Source organism: Salmo salar, chromosome ssa20 (assembly GCF_905237065.1).
Source record: "Salmo salar chromosome ssa20, Ssal_v3.1, whole genome shotgun sequence".
In the NCBI taxonomy this organism is placed as follows: Eukaryota; Metazoa; Chordata; class Actinopteri; order Salmoniformes; family Salmonidae; genus Salmo; species Salmo salar.
The window spans coordinates 37,919,281-37,939,545 of record NC_059461.1 but is presented as its reverse complement, the minus strand read 5'-3'; the positions used below and the strand labels follow the sequence as shown (position 1 = coordinate 37,939,545).

The window sequence follows — 20,265 nt, the reverse complement described above, 5'->3', positions numbered from 1 at the left end:
CGCTAGAAGCCTGTGTTTCAGACATAAAGAAGTGGATGGCTGCAAACTTTCTACTTTTAAACTCGGACAAAACAGAGATGCTTGTTCTAGGTCCCAAGAAACAAAGAGATCTTCTGTTGAATCTGACAATTAATCTGGATGGTTGTACAGTCGTCTCAAATAAAACTGTGAAGGACCTCGGCGTTACTCTGGACCCTGATCTCTCTTTTGAAGGACATATCAAGACTGTTTCAAGGACAGCTTTTTTCCATCTACGTAACATTGCAAAAATCCGAAATTTTCTGTCCAAAAATGACGCAGAAAAATTAATCCATGCTTTTGTTACTTCTAGGCTGGACTACTGCAATGCTCTACTCTCCGGCTACCCGGATAAAGCACTAAATAAACTTCAATTAGTGCTAAATACGGCTGCTAGAATCCTGACTAGAACCAAAAAATTTGATCATATTACTCCAGTGCTAGCCTCCCTACACTGGCTTCCTGTTAAGGCAAGGGCTGATTTCAAGGTTTTACTGCTAACCTACAAAGCATTACATGGGCTTGCTCCTACCTATCTTTCCGATTTGGTCCTGCCGTACATACCTACACGTACGCTACGGTCACAAGATGCAGGCCTCCTAATTGTCCCTAGAATTTCTAAGCAAACGGCTGGAGGTAGGGCTTTCTCCTATAGAGCTCCATTTTTATGGAATGGTCTGCCTACCAATGTGAGAGACGCAGACTCAGTCTCAACCTTTAAGTCTTTACTGAAGACTTATCTCTTCAGTAGGTCCTATGATTAAGTATAGTCTGGCCCAGGAGTGTGAAGGTGAACGGAAAGGCTGGAGCAACGAACCGCCCTTGCTGTCTCTGCCTTGCCGGTTCCACCTCTTTCCACTGGGATTCTCTGCCTCTAACCCTTTTACAGGGGCTGAGTCACTGGCCTACTGGTGTTCTTCCATGCCGTCCATGGGAGGGGTGCATCACTTGAGTGGGTTGAGTCACTGACGTGGTCTTCCTGTCTGGGTTGGCGCCCCCCCTTGGGTTGTGCCATGGCGGAGATCGTTGTGGGCTATACTCGGCCTTGTCTTAGGACGGTAAGTTGGTGGTTGGAGACATCCCTCTAGTGGTGTGGGGGCTGTGCTTTGGCAAAGTGGGTGGGGTTATATCCTGCCTGTTTGGCCCTGTCCGGGGTATCATCGGATGGGGCCACAGTGTCTTCTGATCCCTCCTGTCTCAGCCTCCAGTATTTATGCTGCAGTAGTTTATGTGTCGGGGGCTAGGGTCAGTCTGTTACATCTGGAGTATTTCTCTTGTCTTATCCGGTGTCCTGTGTGAATTTAAATATGCTCTCTCTAATTCTCTCTTTCTCTCTTTCTGTCTTTCTCTCGGAGGACCTGAGCCCTAGGACCATGCCTCAGGACTACCTGGTATGATGACTCCTTGCTGTCCCCAGTCCACCTGGCCGTGCTGCTGCTCCAGTTTCAACTGTTCTGCCTGCGGCTATGGAACCCTGACCTGTTCACCGTACGTGCTTGTTGCACCCTCGACAACTACTATGATTATTATTATTTGACCATGCTGGTCATTTATGAACATTTTAACATTTTAACATTTTGACCATGTTCTGTTATAATATCCACCCTGCACAGCCAGAAGAGGACTGGCCACCCCTCATAGCCTGGTTCCTCTCTAGGTTTCTTCCTAGGTTTTTGGCCTTTCTAGGGAGTTTTTCCTAGGGAGTTTTTCCTAGCCACCGTGCTTCTTTCACATGCTTTGCTTGCTGTTTGGGGTTTTAGGCTGGGTTTCTGTACAGCACTTTGAGAATATCAGCTGATGTACGAAGGGCTATATAAAAATAAATTTGATTTGATTTTGATCATTGCGTACAAAACTCACTGTTATGGATATTAACACATTGTTTAAATCAGAAGAGAAATGTGTGCAATTGTGTTCACTGTTTCTAGCCATCAGCAAATACTACTGCACAAAATTCTAAATCATCCCATTAGTGTAATACGTGTGTACATTACCTAACTTTGGGTTACTCCTAAGTCATAATCTCCAATATTGTGACTTTCCATTATAGGGCTTTGTTTTAGTGTTTGATTTAGGCCTATACTATACATTCATTCATCAGTTGTGTTCCTCCATTGTATTCACCTTTACAAAAGTCCTCAATTGTCATACTTGAGTAATGGTAAAGAAGCCTGAATAGAAAATGACTTAAGTAAAAGTGAAAGTCACCCAGCAAAATACTACTTGAGTAAAAGTCTAAAAGTATCTGGTTTTAAATGTACATTTAAGTACATTTAAAACCAGATACTTTTTGTTCCAAAAAAAGCTATTACGCAATTGAGGAAAAACTTTAATAGCACTTACTGTAGATTTTTAGACTGTCCCATAAGAAATTGTACCATATTGTACTATAATACCTACTATAGTTTACAATAGTATATTGTTGTGCGTACTATGGTAGGCCTACAAATAAATGTATGTGTACTATGATAACTTTGTAAATAATGTCATTTATTTATCCATATTACTCTACTCTGCAATGACAATCACGGCCACAATTAACATGTTGTACTGTAAATATGTACACACTGAACAAATCTGATGTGTCATGGTGGAAAGCTGGAAATAATACCACGAATATGATCATTTTATTTATGGATACAAATCATGGTTAACACCCTCATTCCCACATGAATATAATACAATCATTTACTACAGACTCCTACAGTACTTACTATAGAATGATGTAGTACACTGTAGTATACTGTAGAATAATATACTACACACTGTATTGATGTGCTAATATTTCATTTGAATATGCCCAACCCATTCCCAACCCCCATATCCACATTTGTGCCACCCATGAGTGAGAAACCTACATGCCAAGTATAGACCATATATTGTGTTCCCTACAGGTTATAGAAAGAAGCAAAAGCAGTCCTACCTACTTATGGGTTATGGACAATCAGCTCTTTTAGCATTTGTCCAGTAGGTTTCCTCAAGGGAAAAAGCCCTGACTTCTAAGTCAAAGATAATAAAACAAAAACACTATAATAAATACTACAGCCATATCTGCAAAAACACTACAGTAAATACTACAGTATACTACAGGCATATCCACAAATACAGTACGGTAAATAGTACAGTATACTACAGTAATGTCTGCAAAAACACTACAGTAAATATTACAGTGTAATACATTTTTTCATTTTTGGTCATTTAGCAGATTCTCTTATCCAGAGCAATTAGTTAAGTACCTTGCTCAAGGTCACACTGACAGATGTGTCACTTAAAATGCTTGGGGATTCAAAGCAGCAACCTTTCAGTTACTGGCCCAACGGTCTTAAAACTGCTAGGCTACCTGCCGCCCGCAGTCATGTCCGCAAAAACACTACAGTGAATAGTGTATTGAATAATACAGTATTTACACTACCGTTCAAAAGTTTGGGGTCAGTTATAAATGTCCTTGTGTTTGAAAGAAAAGCCCATTTTTTGTCCATTACAACAGCATCAAATTGATCAGAAATACAGTGTAGGCATTGTTAATGTTGGAAATGACTATTGTAGCTGGAAACGGCTGATTTTGAATGGAATATCTACATAGGTGTACAGAGGCCCATTATCAGCTGTCACGTGTGCTCCCTCTCCGGCCTCTAGGTCACCAGGCTGCTCGTTATGGCACACACCTGTCCCCATCGTTACGCGAACCTGCGCGTCATCAGACTCACCTGGACTCCACCACCTCCTTGATTACCTTCCTTATATATGTCACTCCCTTTGGTTCCTTCCCCAGGCGTTATTGTTTCTGTTTCAGTTATGTCTGTTTCTTGTTTTGTATTATGTTGAGTTTATTTATTAAAACACTCACGCACTGAACTTGCTTCCTAACTCTAAGCGCACATCGTTAAAGAATAACGCCTCACCTAAGGGAAGCATCAGGGAGTATTTCCTTTGTTTGTTTGTGTCAGGTGGAATGACATCGGGTACGGGAGCCGCTACAGGCTTTCATGCCTCAGTACGATAGCCAGTCGCTCCCCTGCCTCTGCCGGCTCATCAGGCTCTCATGCCTCAGCCAGATTGTCAGACTCCCCTGCCTCTGCTGGCTCATCAGACTCTCATGCCTCAGCTAGATCGCCAGGCTCCCCTGCCTCTGCCGGCTCATCAGGCTCTCATGCCTCAGCCAGATCGTCAGAGTCCCCTGCCTCCGCTGGATCATCAGACTCTCATGCCTCAGCTAGATCGCCAGGCTCCCCTGCCTCTGCCGGCTCATCAGGCTCTCATGCCTCAGCCAGATCGTCAGACTCCCCTGCCTCCGCTGGCTCATCAGACTCTCATGCCTCAGCTAGATCGCCAGGCTCCCCTGCCTCTGCCGGCTCATCAGGCTCTCATGCCTCAGCCAGATCGTCAGGCTCCCCTGCCTCTGCCGGCTCATCAGACTCTCATGCCTCAGCTAGATCGCCAGGCTCCCCTGCCTCCGTTGGCTCTTTAGGCTCTCATGCCTCAGCCGGTCTGTCAGGTTCCCGCGTCCCAGCCAGCGACAGGTTCCCGCGCATCACCAGGGGTGACCGGTCCGCACCCGGGCACTATTTAATGAAGCTGCCAGTTGAGGACTTGTGAGGCATCTGTTTCTCAAACTAGACAATCTAATGTACTTGTCCTCTTGCTCAGTTGTGCACCGGGGCCTCCCACTCCTCTTTCTATTCTGGTTAGAGCCAGTTTGCACTGTTCTGTGAAGGGAGTAGTACACAGCGTTGTACGAGATCTTCAGCTTCTTGGCAATTTGTCGCATGGAATAGCCTTCATTTCTCAGAACAAGAATAGACTGACAAAAATAGACTGAAAGGTCTCTTTTTCTGGCCATTTTGAGCCTGTAATCGAACCCACAAATGCTGATGCTCCAGATACTCAACTAGTCTAAAGATGGCCAGTTTTATTGCTTCTTTAATCAGGACAACAGTTTTCACCTGCCCTAACACAATTACAAAAGGGTTTTCTGATGATCAACTAGTCTTTTAAAATTGATAAACTTGGATTAGCTAACACAACGTGCCATTGGAACACAGGAGTGATGGTTGCTGATAATGGGCCTCTGAGATTGAGAACCGACAGATTGAGAAACATCTATCTCAAGGCCATCAGACTGCTAAACAGCAATCACTAACTCAGAGAGGCTGCTGCCCACATTGAGACCCAATCACTGGAAACTTTAATAAATTGATCACTAGTCACTTTAAACAATGCCACTTTAAATAATGCCACTTTAATAATGTTTACACATCTTACATTATTCATATCGCATGTATATACTGTATTTTACACCATCTACATCACCTTGCCTACACCGCTCGGCCATTGCTCATCCATATATTTATATGCACATATTCTCATTCACCCCTTTAGATTTGTGTGTATTAGATAGTTGTTGGGGAATTGTTAGATTACTTGTTAGAGTTGTGTGTATTAGAAAGTTGTTGGGGAATTGTTAGATTATTTGTTAGATATTACTGCACTGTTGGAACTAGAAGCACAAGCATTTCGCTACACTCGCATTAACATCTGCTAACCGTGTGTATGTGACCGATAAAATTTGATTTGATTTGTACGCCTACGTAGATATTCCATTCAAAATCATCCGTTTCCAGCTACAATAGTCGTTTACAACATTAACAATGTCTACACTGTATTTCTGATCAATTTAATGTTATTTTAATGGACAAAAAAATTTGCTTTCTTTCAAAAACAAGGACATTTCAAAAGTGACCCCAAACTTTTGAACGTAGTGTATATCATAGTATACTATAATATTTTTTCATGTGTTAGAGTGTAAGAGGTGGACCTAGAGGAAAGAAAATGAGAAAGGGAGCGTGAGTATAGAGACAGAGTGAGAGGAGTAGAGAGACGAGGGTGGGGTTAGGCTGGGTCCCTGCCCAGAACACAATCTGGATCCTGTGTAGCTGCCAGACCACTGAACACACACACTAGTCCTGTGTATGTGCCAGACCACCCAGGTAGACAGAGGCCTGCAGGGCTTGAGGTGATGAGCAGGCACTAAGGCTCGCAGACAACACACATACACACACCCCTACACGCGTTCTCACTAATGCCAATTTACAGCACCCTATTCCCTCCCACTGTAACCACGACTTAACACCAACCAGACACACACAAACATACACACTGCTCCCCCTCCTTCACTCATTCCTTACCTCATTGTAAAGTCACAACTCCTTACACAACACGAGAGAGAGAAAGAGAGAGAGAGAAAAAGAGAGAAAGGCAGAGAGAGAGAGGGAGAGAAAAAGAGAGAAAGGCAGAGAGAAAGGCAGAGGAGGAGAGGGAGAAAGACCCACAACACATCACATGTCCTACACACACACACACACACACACACACACACACACACACACACACACACACACACACACACACACACACACACACACACACACACACACCAGGTGGTCAATAGCTGACCCCAGTACAGATAGTGGAGCTTTAGTGGGGTATATTTATCTCTTTAGTGGGGGATATATTTATCTCTTTAGTGGGGGGTATATTTATCTCTTTAGTGGGGGGTATCTTTATCTCTTTAGTGGGGGTATATTTATCTCTTTAGTGGGGGTATATTTATCTCTTTAGTGGGGGTATATTTATCTCTTTAGTGGGGGATATATTTAACTCTTTAGTGGGGGATATATTTATCTCTTTAGTGGGGGTATATTTATCTCTTTAGTGGGGGTATATTTATCTCTTTAGTGGGGGATATATTCAACTCTTTAGTGGGGGATATATGTATCTCTTTAGTGGGGGTATATTTATCTCTTTAGTGGGGGGTTTATTTATCTCTTTAGTAGAGAATATCTTTATCTCTTTAGTGGGGTTATATTTATCTCTTTAGTGGGGGGTATATTTATCTCTTTAGTGGGGGGTATATTTACCTCTTTAGTGGGGGGTATATGTATCTCTTTAGTTAGGTATCTTATCTCTTTAGTGGGGGGTATCTTTATCTCTTTAGTGGGGGTATATTTATCAATTACAGTGGGGGGTATCTTTATGTCTTTAGTGGGGGTATATTTATCTCTTAAGTGGGGGTTTATTTATCTCTTTAGTGGGGGATATATTTATATCTTTAGTAGGGGTATATTTATCTCTTTAGTGGGGGGGTTTATTTATCTCTTTAGTGGGGGGTATATTTACCTCTAGTGGGGGGTATATTTATCTCTTTAGTTAGGTATCTTATCTCTTTAGTGGGGGGTATCTTTATCTCTTTAGTGGGGGTATTCTTTATCTCTTTAGTGGGGGATATATTTATCTCTTTAGTTGGGGGATATATTTATCTCTTTAGTGGGGGATATATTTATCTCTTTAGTGGGAGATATATTTATCTCTTTAGTGGGGGATTTATTTATCTCTTTAGTGGGGGATATCTTTATCTCTTTACTGGGGATATATTTATCTCTTTAGTGGGGTTATATTTATCTCTTTTGTGGGGGATATATTTATCTCTTTAGTGGGGGTATATTTATCTCTTTAGTCCTGTATGAAATCCCTGAGCAGTTTCCTTCCTCTCCGGAAACTGAGTTAGGCAGGACACCTGTATCTTTGTAGTGACTCGGTGTAATGATACACCATCCAAAGTGTAATTAATCACTTCAACAAGCTCAAAGGGATATTCAGTGTCTGCTTTTATTTATACCCGTCAACCAATAGGTGCCCTTCTTTGCGAGGCATTGGAAAACCTCTGTGGTCTTTGTGGTTGAATCTGTATTCGAAATGAACTACTCGACTGAGTGACCTTACAGATCAATGTATGTGTAGGGTACTGAGATGGGCGTAATCATTGAAAAATCATGTTAAACACAACAAAAAAATGAATTAGTAAAAAATTCTAAAAACAAAATTCCACTTTGACATTGTGGGGTATTGTGTGTACATCAGTGGCACAACCTTTCAATTTAATCTATTTTAAATGCAGGCTGTAACATAACAAAATGTTGAAAAAGTCAAGTGGTGTGAATACTTTCTGAAGACACTGTACATGCATATGTGAGCGCACGAATGTGTGTGTAAGGTAAGTGGGCTCATATAGCTTGGGTTTGTGAACAAGTGTTGTGTGTGTGTCTGTGTCTGTGTGTGTGTGTATGTGTGTGTGTGTGTGTGTGTGTGTGTGTGTGTGTGTGTGTGTCTGTGCATGTGTGTGTGTGTGCGTGTGTGTGTGTCTGTGCATGTGTGTGCGTGTGTCTGTGTGTGCGTGTGTGTGTGTGTGTGTGTGTGCGTGTGTGTGCGTGTGTGCGTGTGTGTGTGTCCTGGTTCAATCAGACCTTTGGGGTAAGTAAATCATGTTTGACAGACCCCTGTACTAAAGCCATCTGTCCACACATACTAATATTGGCTTCACTGTGAGAGTAGAGTAACGTCTGGCCTGTATCAGGAGAGAGTGAGTGTAAGTGAGAGTGTGTGTAGGAGTGAGTGTGTGTATGAGTGAGTGTGTGTGTGAGTGAGTGAGTGTGTCTCTGTGTGTGTGTGTGTGTGTGTGTGTGTGTGTGTGTGTGTGTGTGTGTGTGTGTGTGTGTGTGTGTGTGTGTGTGTGTGTGTGTGTGTTGTGTATTTGGTATTTCATTAGGATCCCCATTCCTGGGGTCCACACAAAACATGAAACCTAATACAGAACGTCAATAGACAAGAACAACTCAAAGACAGAACTACATAGATTTTAAAAAAAGGCACACGTAGCCTACATATCAATACATACACACAAACTATCTAGGTCAAATAGGGGAGAGGCGTTGTGCCGTGACGTGTTGCTTTATCTGTTTTTTTTAAACCAGGTTTGCTGTTAATTTGGGCAATATGAGATGGAAGGAAGTTCCATGCAATAAGGGCTCCATATAATACTGTATGTTGTCTTGAATTTGTTCTGGATCTGGTGAAAAGACCCCTGGTGGCATGTCTGGTGGGATAAGTGTGTGTGTCAGAGCTGTGTGTAAGTTGACTACGCAAACAATTTGGGATTTAACACATTAATGTTTCTTATAAAAAGAAGAAGTGATGCAGTCAGTCTCTCCTCAACTCTTAGCCAAGAGAGACTGGCATGCATAGTATTTATATCAGCCCTCTGATTACAGTGAAGAGCAAGACATGCAGCTCTGTTCTGGGCCAGCTGCAGCTTAACTAGGTCTTTCCTTGCATCACTGGACCACACGACTGGACAATAATCAAGATTAGACAAAACTAGAGCCTGCAGAACTTGCTTTTTGGAGTGTGATGTAAAAAAAAAGCATAGCATCTCTTTATTACGGCTAGACCTCTCCCCATTTTCACAACCATTGAATCTATATGTTTTGACCATGACAGTTTACAATCTAAGGCAACGCCAAGTAATTTAGTCTCCTCAACTTGTCCAACAGCCACACCATTCATTACCAGATTCAGCTGAGTATGTCAGACATGTCTGTGGCGTGGTATGTGTAGCGTGCAGCTGGGCTTGTTGTCAGGGCAATGGCACAAGAACTCAGCTACCTCTTCCTGGGGTCAGAGGTAAAACAGCTGTGTGTGTGTTAAGGTACTCCACCACACACACAGTTGAGAGAGAGAGAAGAGAAGAGAGAGCGAAAGAGAGAGGAGGAGAAGAAATAAAAGACTGATCTCTCAAACACACAGCATTTCATAACTGTTTCCCTTCTAACACTCACCCCGCCTCTTCCCCCCTCTCTCTGTCTTCCCCCCTCCATCTCTTCACAAATTAATGACAGATGTGAGTCAAATCAGAACCCCCCCCCATAACAAACAACCATAATGAAGTTAAAGCCCCCCTGCCACTGTTTCAGTAAAAAGCTGAGGGATGAGACTGGAGGAATGTAACCACTCTCAAAAGCATAGAAAGAGCTATGGATGCAAGGACTGACCATCCATTATATAACAATTATAGTTTTGACCATGTTTTGAGACTATACAGCGTCTGTTTACATGTACATTGTTTACAAACATTGAAGTAAAGTAAGATTATATTTTGGGTTCTGATAAGATACGACAGTTGAGCTAAACTCATGAGGCGGCAAGATAGCCTAGTGGTTAGAGCGTTGGACTAGCAACCGAAAGGTTGCAAGTTCGAATCCCTGAAAATAAGAATTTGTTCTTAACTGACTTGCCTAGTTAAATAAAGTTAGAACCTTTTTTTTTTTAATGCGGCATTTCTAAATTATATTTTTCATATACATATGATAGATTTATAATTCCAAAAATGGATGTAGCAACTGCAGATTACCCCTTTAATCACCTCCCTACCTGGATTACGTTGGAGAGGATTCCATTAAAGAACACCATCTCTAACATAATCCAGGTAGAATCAGGAATTCCCTGGGGCAGCTGTCTAGGCCCATTTCTTTTTTCAATCTTTACTAATGACATGCCACAGGCTTTGAGTAAAGCCAGTGTGTCTATGTATGCGGATGACTCAATACTATACACGTCAGCTACTACAGTGACTGAAATGACCGCAACACTTAACAAAGAGTTGCTCTTAGTTTCAGAATGGGTGGCAAGGAAGAAGTTACTCCTAAATATTTCAAAAATTAAAAGCATTGTATTTGTGACAAATAATTCACTAAACCCAACTAAATCTTGTAATAAATAATGTGGAAATTGAGCAGTCGAGGTGACTAAACTGCTTGGATTAAACCTGGATTGTAAACTGTCATGGTCAAAACATGTTGATGCAGTAGTAGCTAAGATGGGGAGAAGTATGTCAATAATAAAGCGCTGGTCTGCCTTCTTAACAACACCATCAACAAGGCAGATCCTAGTTTTGTCACACCATGACTACTGTTCAGTCGTGTGGTCAGGTGCCACAAAAAGGGACTTAGGAAAATTGCAATTGGCTCAGAACAGAGCAGCACGGCTGGCCCTTGGATGTACACAGAGAGATCATTTTAATAATATGCATGTCAATCTCTTGACTCAACGTGGAGGAGAGATTGACTTCATCACTACTTTTATTTATGAGAGGTATTTACATGTTGAATGCACCGAGCTGTCTGTTTGAACTACTGGCACACAGCTCGGACACCCATGCATACGCCATAAGAGGTCTCTTCACAGTCCCCAAGTCCAGAACAGACTATGGGAGGCGCACAGTACTACATAGAGCCATGACGACATGGAACTCTATTCCACATCAGGTAACTGATGCAAGCAGTAAAATTTGATTTAAAAACAGATTAAAAAAAACACCTTATAGAACAGCGGGGACTGTGAAGCAACACAAAAACAGGCACAGACACGCACACACACACACACACACACACACACACACACACACACACACACACACACACACACACACACACACACACACACACACACACACACACACACACACACACACACACACAATAACATAAGCACTATACACACACATATCCATGGATTTAGTACTGTAGATGTGTGGTAGTGGTGGAGTAGGGGCCTGAGGGCACACAGTGTGTTGTGAAATCTGTGAATGTATTGTAATGTTTTAAAGTTATATAAACTGCCTTAATTTTGATGGACCCCAGGAAGAGGATAGGGTTCGGTGGACAGATATTGGGCCCATCACCAGTCAGGCCACAAAGACCCTCTTTCAGTTTGATGAATGAAGTCAATAAAAAGCGCCTGACAACCACACACACACACACACCTGCAACACAACCACACACACACACCTGCAACACAACCACACACACACACCTGCAACACAACCACACACACACACCTGCAACACAACCACACACACACACCTGCAACACAACCATGAGCACAACCACACACACACACCTGCAACACAACCACACACACACACACCTGCAACTCAACCACACACACACACCTGCAACACAACCACACACACACACCTGCAACACAACCACACACACACACCTGCAACACAACCACACACACACACCTGCAACACAACCACACACACACACCTGCAACTCAACCACACACACACACCTGCAACACAACCACACACACACACCTGCAACTCAACCACACACACACACACCTGCAACACAACCATGAGCACAACCACACACACACACCTGCAACACAACCACACACACACACACCTGCAACTCAACCACACACACACACCTGCAACACAACCACACACACACACCTGCAACACAACCACACACACACACCTGCAACACAACCACACACACACACCTGCAACTCAACCACACACACACACACCTGCAACACAACCACACACACACACACCTGCAACACAACCACACACACACACCTGCAACACAACCACACACACACACCTGCAACTCAACCACACACACACACACCTGCAACACAACCACGAGCACAACCACAAACACACAGGTACCTGCAGAGAGAAGGCTCGTAGGGCAGGTATAGGGATGAGAGCTGCCATGAAGAAAGCAGTGACGTTACTGATGGAGGTGAGAGCTACACTAGCCCCTGTCCTCTTCAAACATTCCCCTGTACGGTCCTACAGAGAGAGAAAGAGAAAGAGAGAGAGAGAGAGGGAAAAAGAGAGAGAGAGAGGGAAAAAGAGAGAGAGAGAGGGAAAAAGAGAGAGAGAGAGAGAGATAAAATAGAGGAATCCATTAGAATTTCAACCTGTTCAGATAGGGTGCTACAAAACACTACGCATTGCAAGAGGAGATACATCATGACGCCAATGATATAATAAAATACACTGCTCAAAAAAATAAAGGGAACACTAAAATAACACATCCTAGATCTGAATGAATGAAATAATCTTATTAAATACTTTTTTCTTTACATAGTTGAATGTGCTGACAACAAAATCACACAACAATAATCAATGGAAATCCAATTTATCAACCCATGGAGGTCTGGATTTGGAGTCACACTCAAAATTAAAGTGGAAAACTACACTACAGACTGATCCAACTTTGATGTAATGTCCTTAAAACAAGTCAAAATGAGGCTAAGTAGTGTGTGTGGCCTCCACGTGCCTGTATGACCTCCCTACAACGCCTGGGCATGCTCCTGATGAGGTGGAGGATGGTCTCCTGAGGGATCTCCTCCCAGACCTGGACTAAAGCATCCGCCAACTCCTGGACAGTCTGTGGTGCAACGTGGCGTTGGTGGATGGAGCGAGACATGATGTCCCAGATGTGCTCAATTGGATTCAGGTCTGGGAAACGGGCGGGCCAGTCCATAGCATCAATGCCTTCCTCTTGCAGGAACTGCTGACACACTCCAGCCACATGAGGTCTAGCATTGTCTTGCATTAGGAGGAACCCAGGGCCAACCGCACCAGCATATGGTCTCACAAGGGGTCTGAGGATCTCATCTCGGTACCTAATGGCAGTCAGGCTACCTCTGGCGAGCACATGGAGGGCTGTGCGGCCCCCCAAAGAAATGCCACCCCACACCATGACTGACCCACCGCCAAACCGGTCATGCTGGAGGATGTTGCAGGCAGCAGAACGTTCTCCACGGCGTCTCCAGACTCTGTCACGTCTGTCACATGTGCTCAGTGTGAACCTGTGAAGAGCACAGGGCACCAGTGGCGAATTTGCCAATCTTGGTGTTCTCTGGCAAATGCCAAACGTCCTGCACGGTGTTGGGCTGTAAGCACAACCCCCACCTGTGGACGTCGGGCCCTCATACCACCCTCATGGAGTCTGTTTCTGACCGTTTGAGCAGACACATGCACATTTGTGGCCTGCTGGAGGTCATTTTGCAGGGCTCTGGCAGTGCTCCTCCTGCCCCTCCTTGCACAAAGGCGGAGGTAGTGGTCCTGCTGCTGGGTTGTTGCCCTCCTACGGCCTCCTCCACGTCTCCTGATGTACTGGCCTGTCTCCTGGTAGCGCCTCCATGCTCTGGACACTACGCTGACAGACACAGCAAACCTTCTTGCCACAGCTCGCATTGATGTGCCATCCTGGATGAGCTGCACTACCTGAGCCACTTGTGTGGGTTGTAGACTCCGTCTCATGCTACCACTAGAGTGAAAGCACCGCCAGCATTCAAAAGTGACCAAAACATCAGCCAGGAAGCATAGGAACTGAGAAGTGGTCTGTGGTCACCACCTGCAGAACCACTCCTTTATTGGGGGTGTCTTGCTAATTGCCTATAATTTCCACCTGTTGTCTATTCCATTTGCACAACAGCATGTGAAATGTATTGTCAATCAGTGTTGCTTCCTAAGTGGACAGTTTGATTTCACAGAAGTGTGATTGACTTGGAGTTACATTGTGTTGTTTAAGTGTTCCCTTTATTTTTTGGAGCAGTGTATATTGCAGAGCATAGGGAGGGAGATATCAACAGCTGCAAAACATCTTGGTATGTCCAAATTCCAACTTATACTTAAGTCAAGTGTTTGATTGGATTAAGATATATGACAGGTGTCTACCTCAGGTGTTTCGTAGGGTTGTGTTTAGCAGTGGAATACATTGCTCTTATCTCTCCATGACACCTTACTAAGCTCCTGAGTAGAAAGACTGCATGCAGCTTGTGTGGCTTTTTAGAGGAAAGAAAACAACTTTCTACCCTCTCTTTGGTTGACAGTTTCCTTTTGCGAGGGTGGAGACCTTCATTTTTAACATGTATGAACACAGTAGTTAATCACGCCAGATTTGACTTCTGGGTTAACAGTTATTATACACACGCTAAGATCAAAAACGTGATGCTCACACACTTATCTCACTAACGTTCTGCAGGCACAAAACACAATTCATCCCGTCTTAGCCCTATCTGCCCCAAATGGAGCTACGCAGAAACACATTCACACTATGTTTGGTAGGGTTGGGTGATATTACAATAGCATCATCTATCGACGATGATAGATAGCCAACCTTTCGATGGTGACGACAGCGTGATGTGACAGACGATGGTTTAGCCTATTTGGTACATGGCTGGCGCCACGCAGTAAATACCACACGGGTGGCATTCCTAGTAACTGGCCTATCCATACTATTTAGCCTATTTCAATAAATATGTTACATGCAGAACGCAAGAGGAAATTAAGATAGATAGAGCAAAGAATTCCACCAAAGCAGCGCAAAATAAAAAAAAATAAAGATATTGGGGCCAATAGGGGCTATGATATATCACAATGTTTCATGAGTACATCATCGTGTGTAGGACCACACACAGAGAGTGTGAGTGTCAGACAAGAAGAGATCAGGTTCTCATCTCTGTTTACTGTTTATCTGGGGATGGAGGAAAGAGATCAGGTTCCTCTCTGTTTACTGTTCATCTGGGGATGGAGGAAAGAGATCAGGTTCATCACTGTTTACTGTTCATCTGGGGATGGAGGAAAGAGATCAGGTTCATCTCTGTTTACTGTTCATCTGGGGATGGAGGAAAGAGATCAGGTTCCTCTGTTTACTGTTCATCTGGGGATGGAGGAAAGAGATCAGGTTCATCACTGTTTACTGTTCATCTGGGGATGGAGGAAAGAGATCAGGTTCTCATCTCTGTTTACTGTTCATCTGGGGATGGAGGAAAGAGATCAGGTTCATCACTGTTTACTGTTCATCTGGGGATGGAGGAAAGAGATCAGGTTCATCTCTGTTTAATGTTCATCTGGGGATGGAGGAAAGAGATCAGGTTCCTCTCTGTTTACTGTTCATCTGGGGATGGAGGAAAGAGATCAGGTTCTCATCTCTGTTTACTGTTCATCTGGGGATGGAGGAAAGAGATCAGGTTCATGTCTGTTTACTGTTCATCTGGGGATGGAGGAAAGAGATCAGGTTCATCTCTGTTTAATGTTCATCTGGGGATGGAGGAAAGAGATCAGGTTCTCATCTCTGTTTACTGTTCATCTGGGGATGGAGGAAAGAGATCAGGTTCTCATCTCTGTTTACTGTTCATCTGGGGATGGAGGAAAGAGATCAGGTTCATCTCTGTTTAATGTTCATCTGGTGATGTAGGAAAGAGATCAGGTTCCTCTCTGTTTACTGTTCATCTGGGGATGGAGGAAAGAGATCAGGTTCATCACTGTTTACTGTTCATCTGGGGATGGAGGAAAGAGATCAGGTTCATCACTGTTTACTGTTCATCTGGGGATGGAGGAAAGAGATCAGGTTCATCACTGTTTACTGTTCATCTGGGGATGGAGGAAAGAGATCAGGTTCATCACTGTTCATCTGGGGATGGAGGAAAGAGATCAGGTTCTCATCTCTGTTTACTGTTCATCTGGGGATGGAGGAAAGCGATCAGGTTCATCTCTGTTTACTGTTCATCTGGGGATGGAGGAAAGAGATCAGGTTCATCTCTGTTTAATGTTCATCTGGGGATGGAGGAAAGAGATCAGGTTCTCATCTCTGTTTACTGTTCATCTGGGGATGGAGGAAAGAGATCAGGTTCTCATCTCTGTTTACTGTTCATCTGGGGATGGAGGAAAGAGATCAGGGGGAAAATAAAAACAAGTGAATACATGTCTGTGTTTCCCCTTATACCCCTTAAATACACACACACACACACACACACACACACACACACACACACACACACACACACACACACACACACACACACACACACACACACACACACACACACACACACACGCACGCACGCAGGTACAAATACAAATACCTAGGTGTCTGGCTAGACTGTAAACTCTCCTTCCAGACTCACATTAAGCATCTCCAATCCAAAATTACATCTAGAATCGGCTTCCTATTTTGCAACAAAGCATCCTTCACTCATGCTGCCAAACATATCCTCATAAAACTGACCATCCTACCGATCCTCGACTTCGGCGATGTCATCTATAAAATAGCCTCCAACACTCTGCTCAACAAATTGGATGCAGTTTATCACAGTGACATCCGTTTTGTCACCAAAGCCCCATATATTACCCACCACTGCAACCTGTACGCTCTCGTTGGCTGGCCCTCGCTTCATACTCGTCGCCAAACCCATTGGCTCCAGGTCATCTACAAGTCTCTGCTAGGTAAAGCCCCGCCTTATCTCAGCTCACTGGTCACCATAGCAGCACCATAGTAGCACGCGCTCCAGCAGGTATATCTCACTGGTCACCCCCAAAGCCAACTCCTCTTTGGCCGCCTTTCCTTCCAGTTCTCTGCTGCCAATGACTGGAACGAACTGCAAGAATCACTGAAGCTGGAGACTCATATCTCCCTCACTAGCTTTAAGCACCAGCTGTCAGAGCAGCTCACAGATCACTGCACCTGTACATAGCCCATCTGTAAACAGCCCATCCAACTACCTCCTCCCCATACTGTATTTGTTTATTTATCTTGCTCCTTTGCACCCCAGTATCTCTACTTGCACATTCATCTTCTGCACATCTACCTTTCCAGTGTCTAATTGCTATATTGTAATTACTTCGCCACCATGGCATATTTATTGCCTTACCTCCCTTACCTTACCTCATTTGCACTCACTCTATATACATTTTTCTTTTTTGTACTGTATTACTGACTGTATGTTTGTTTATTCCATGTGTAACTCTGTGTTGTTGTATGTGTCGAACTGCTGTGCTTTATCTTGGCCAGGTCGCAGTTGTAAATGAGAACTTGTTCTCAACTAGTCTACCTGGTTAAATAAAGGTGAAATAAATCAAATAAAAAACACACTCTAACAACCGTTTTAGTACCCCAGACCTCAAGAGCCCACATCCTATGCATTAGTGCTCCTATAGACATGTGTATGTTTGTGTGTGTGTGTGTGTGTGTGTGTGTGTGTGTGTGTGTGTGTGTGTGTGTGTGTGTGTGTGTGTGTGTGTGTGTGTGTGTGTGTGTGTGCCTGTGTGTGTGTGTTTGATGTTGCATCACAGGTGAAGACAGGCTCAGACACATTCGTCTAGGTAAGGGATAAGAGGAGGGCGAGACAGAGAGAGGGAGAGAGGGAAGGGGGAGGGATAGGTTTGTTTTCAATCTTCCCCAGAGCCCATATCTAAAAAAGTGTCTTAGAGTGCTGATCTAGGATCAGGTTCCCCCTGTTCATACAATCATATTCATTATGCTTTAAATAAGGCAAAACTGGTCGCAGATTAGCTCTCAGAATAGTGGGGGTTGAAGATGCCATGCCCTATGTGATCAGTGTGGTGTGGAAGCATAGTGTTGTTGTTGTTGATGTGTCTCACCTCAAATGGGATCCTCTTGTTCTGTCCTGTCTCACTGAAGGCATGGGCCAGGAGAAACACATCATCCACACCTACACCTAGTGCCAGGAACGGAAGCACCTGAAACACACACACACACACACACACACACACACACACACACACACACACACACACACACACACACACACACACACACACACACACACACACACACACACACACACACACCAGTTAGTAAGTCTGTGTGTCTGTTGTGTTACTGAAGTCTGCCTACAGTATGTGCAGGAGGCAGTGTTTTTAACCTTTGACTGATTGAACGGTAGTGTAGCTAACACATCAAAAGTTTGGGGTCACTTAGAAATATCCTTGTTTTTGAAAAAAAAAGCATGTTTATTTGTCCATTAAAATTACATCAAATTGATCAGAAATACAGTGTTGTGTGAATGACTACTGTAGCTGGAAACGGCAGATTTTTTTAATGGAATATCTACATAGGCGTACTGAAACCCGATTAAAGAAGCAATAAAACTGTCCTTCTTTAGACTAGTTGAGTATCTGGAGCATCAGCATTTGTGGGTTCGATTACAAGCTCAAAATGGCCTTCTGAAACTTGTCAGTCTATTCTTGTTTGTTCTAAGAAATGAAGGCTATTCCATTCGAGAAATTGCCAAGAAACTGAAGATCTCGTACAACGCTGTGTACAGTCGTGGCCAAAGGATTTGAGAATGACACAAATATTAATTTTCACAAAGTCTGCTGCCTCAGTTTGTATGATGGCAATTTGCATATACTCCAGAATGTTACGAAGAGTGATCAGATGAATTGCAATTAATTGCACAGTCCCTCTTTGCCATGCAAAAAACATTTCCACTGCATTTCAGCCCTGCCACAAAAGGACCAGCTGACATCATGTCAGTGATTCTCTCGTTAACACAGGTGTGAGTGTTGATGAGGACAAGGATGGAGATCACTCTGTCATGCTGATTGAGTTCAAATAACAGACTGGAAGCTTCAAAAGGAGGGTGGTGCTTAGAATCATTGTTCTTCCTCTGTCAACCATGGTTACCTGCAAGGAAACACGTGCCGTCATCATTGCTTTGCACAAAAAGAGCTTCACATGCAAGGATATTGCTGACAGTAAGATTGCACAGTGAGGCAAAGACTTTTGGAGGATGGCCTGGTGTCAAGAATGGCAGCAAAGAAGCCACTTCTCTCCAAGAAAAACATCAGGGACAGACTGATATTCTGCAAAAGGTACAGGGATTGGACTGCTGAGGACTGGGGTAAAGTCATTTTCTCTGATGAATCCCCTTTCCGATTGTTTGGGGCATCCGGAAAAAAGCTTGACCGGAGAAGACAAGGTGAGCGCTACCATCAGTCCTGTGTCATGACAACAATAAAGCATCCGGAGACCATTCATGTGTGGGGTTGCTTCTCAGCCAAGGGAGTGGGCTCACTCACAATTTTGCCTAAGAACACAGCCATGAATAAAGAATGGTACCAACACATCCTCCGAGAGCAACTTCTCCCAACCATCCAGGAGCAGTTTGGTGACGAACAATGCCGTTTTCCAGCATGATGGAGCACCTTGCCATATGGCAAAAGTGATAACTAAGTGGCTCGGGGAACAAAACATCGACATTTTGGGTCCATGGCCAGGAAACTCCCCAGACCTTAATCCCATTGAGAACGTGTGGTCAATCCTCAAGAGGCGGGTGGACAAACAAAAACCCACAAATTCTGACAAACTCCAAGCATTGATTATGCAAGAATGGGCTGCCATCAGTCAGGATGTGGCCCAGAAGTTAATTGACAGCATGCCAGGGCCCCACTGCAAATATTGCCAGGGTCAACACTGCAAATATTGACTCTTTGCATCAACTTCATGTAATTGTCAATAAAAGCCTTTGACACTTATGAAATGCTTGTAATTATACTTCAGTATTCCATAGTAACATCTGACAAAAATATCTAAAGACACTGAAGCAGCAAACTATGTGAAAATTAATATTTGTGTCATTCTCAAAACTTTTGGCCACAACTGTACTACTCCCTTCACAGAACAGCACAAACTGGCTCTAACCAGAATAGAAAGAGGAGTGGGAGGGCCCGGTGCACAACTGAGCAAGAAGACACGTACATGAGAGTGTCTAGTTTGAGAAACAGACACCTCACAAGAT

At 43.7% G+C, this 20,265-nt stretch overlaps 1 protein-coding gene and 1 pseudogene across 5 annotated transcripts in view; one reads left to right on the top strand and one right to left on the bottom strand.

Moving 5' to 3' along the window:
• The window catches only part of LOC106580561 (protein patched homolog 1), a 164,229-nt gene that overhangs the window by 68,562 nt on the left and 75,402 nt on the right, over positions 1-20,265 (bottom strand). For all 5 annotated transcript variants that reach the window (XR_006760919.1, XR_006760918.1, XR_006760917.1 and 2 more), the window contains exons 11-12: positions 18,104-18,202; positions 12,374-12,499 (exon numbers count right to left, since the gene is read on the bottom strand). Coding sequence is in view for 1 of the 5 variants with exons in the window: in XM_014161750.2 (XP_014017225.2) it covers positions 12,374-12,499; positions 18,104-18,202 (225 nt within the window). In the remaining 4 variants the exon portion in view is untranslated. The remainder of the gene's footprint in view (positions 1-12,373; positions 12,500-18,103; positions 18,203-20,265) is intronic.
• On the top strand, positions 2,956-3,013 carry LOC123729347 (uncharacterized; annotated as a pseudogene).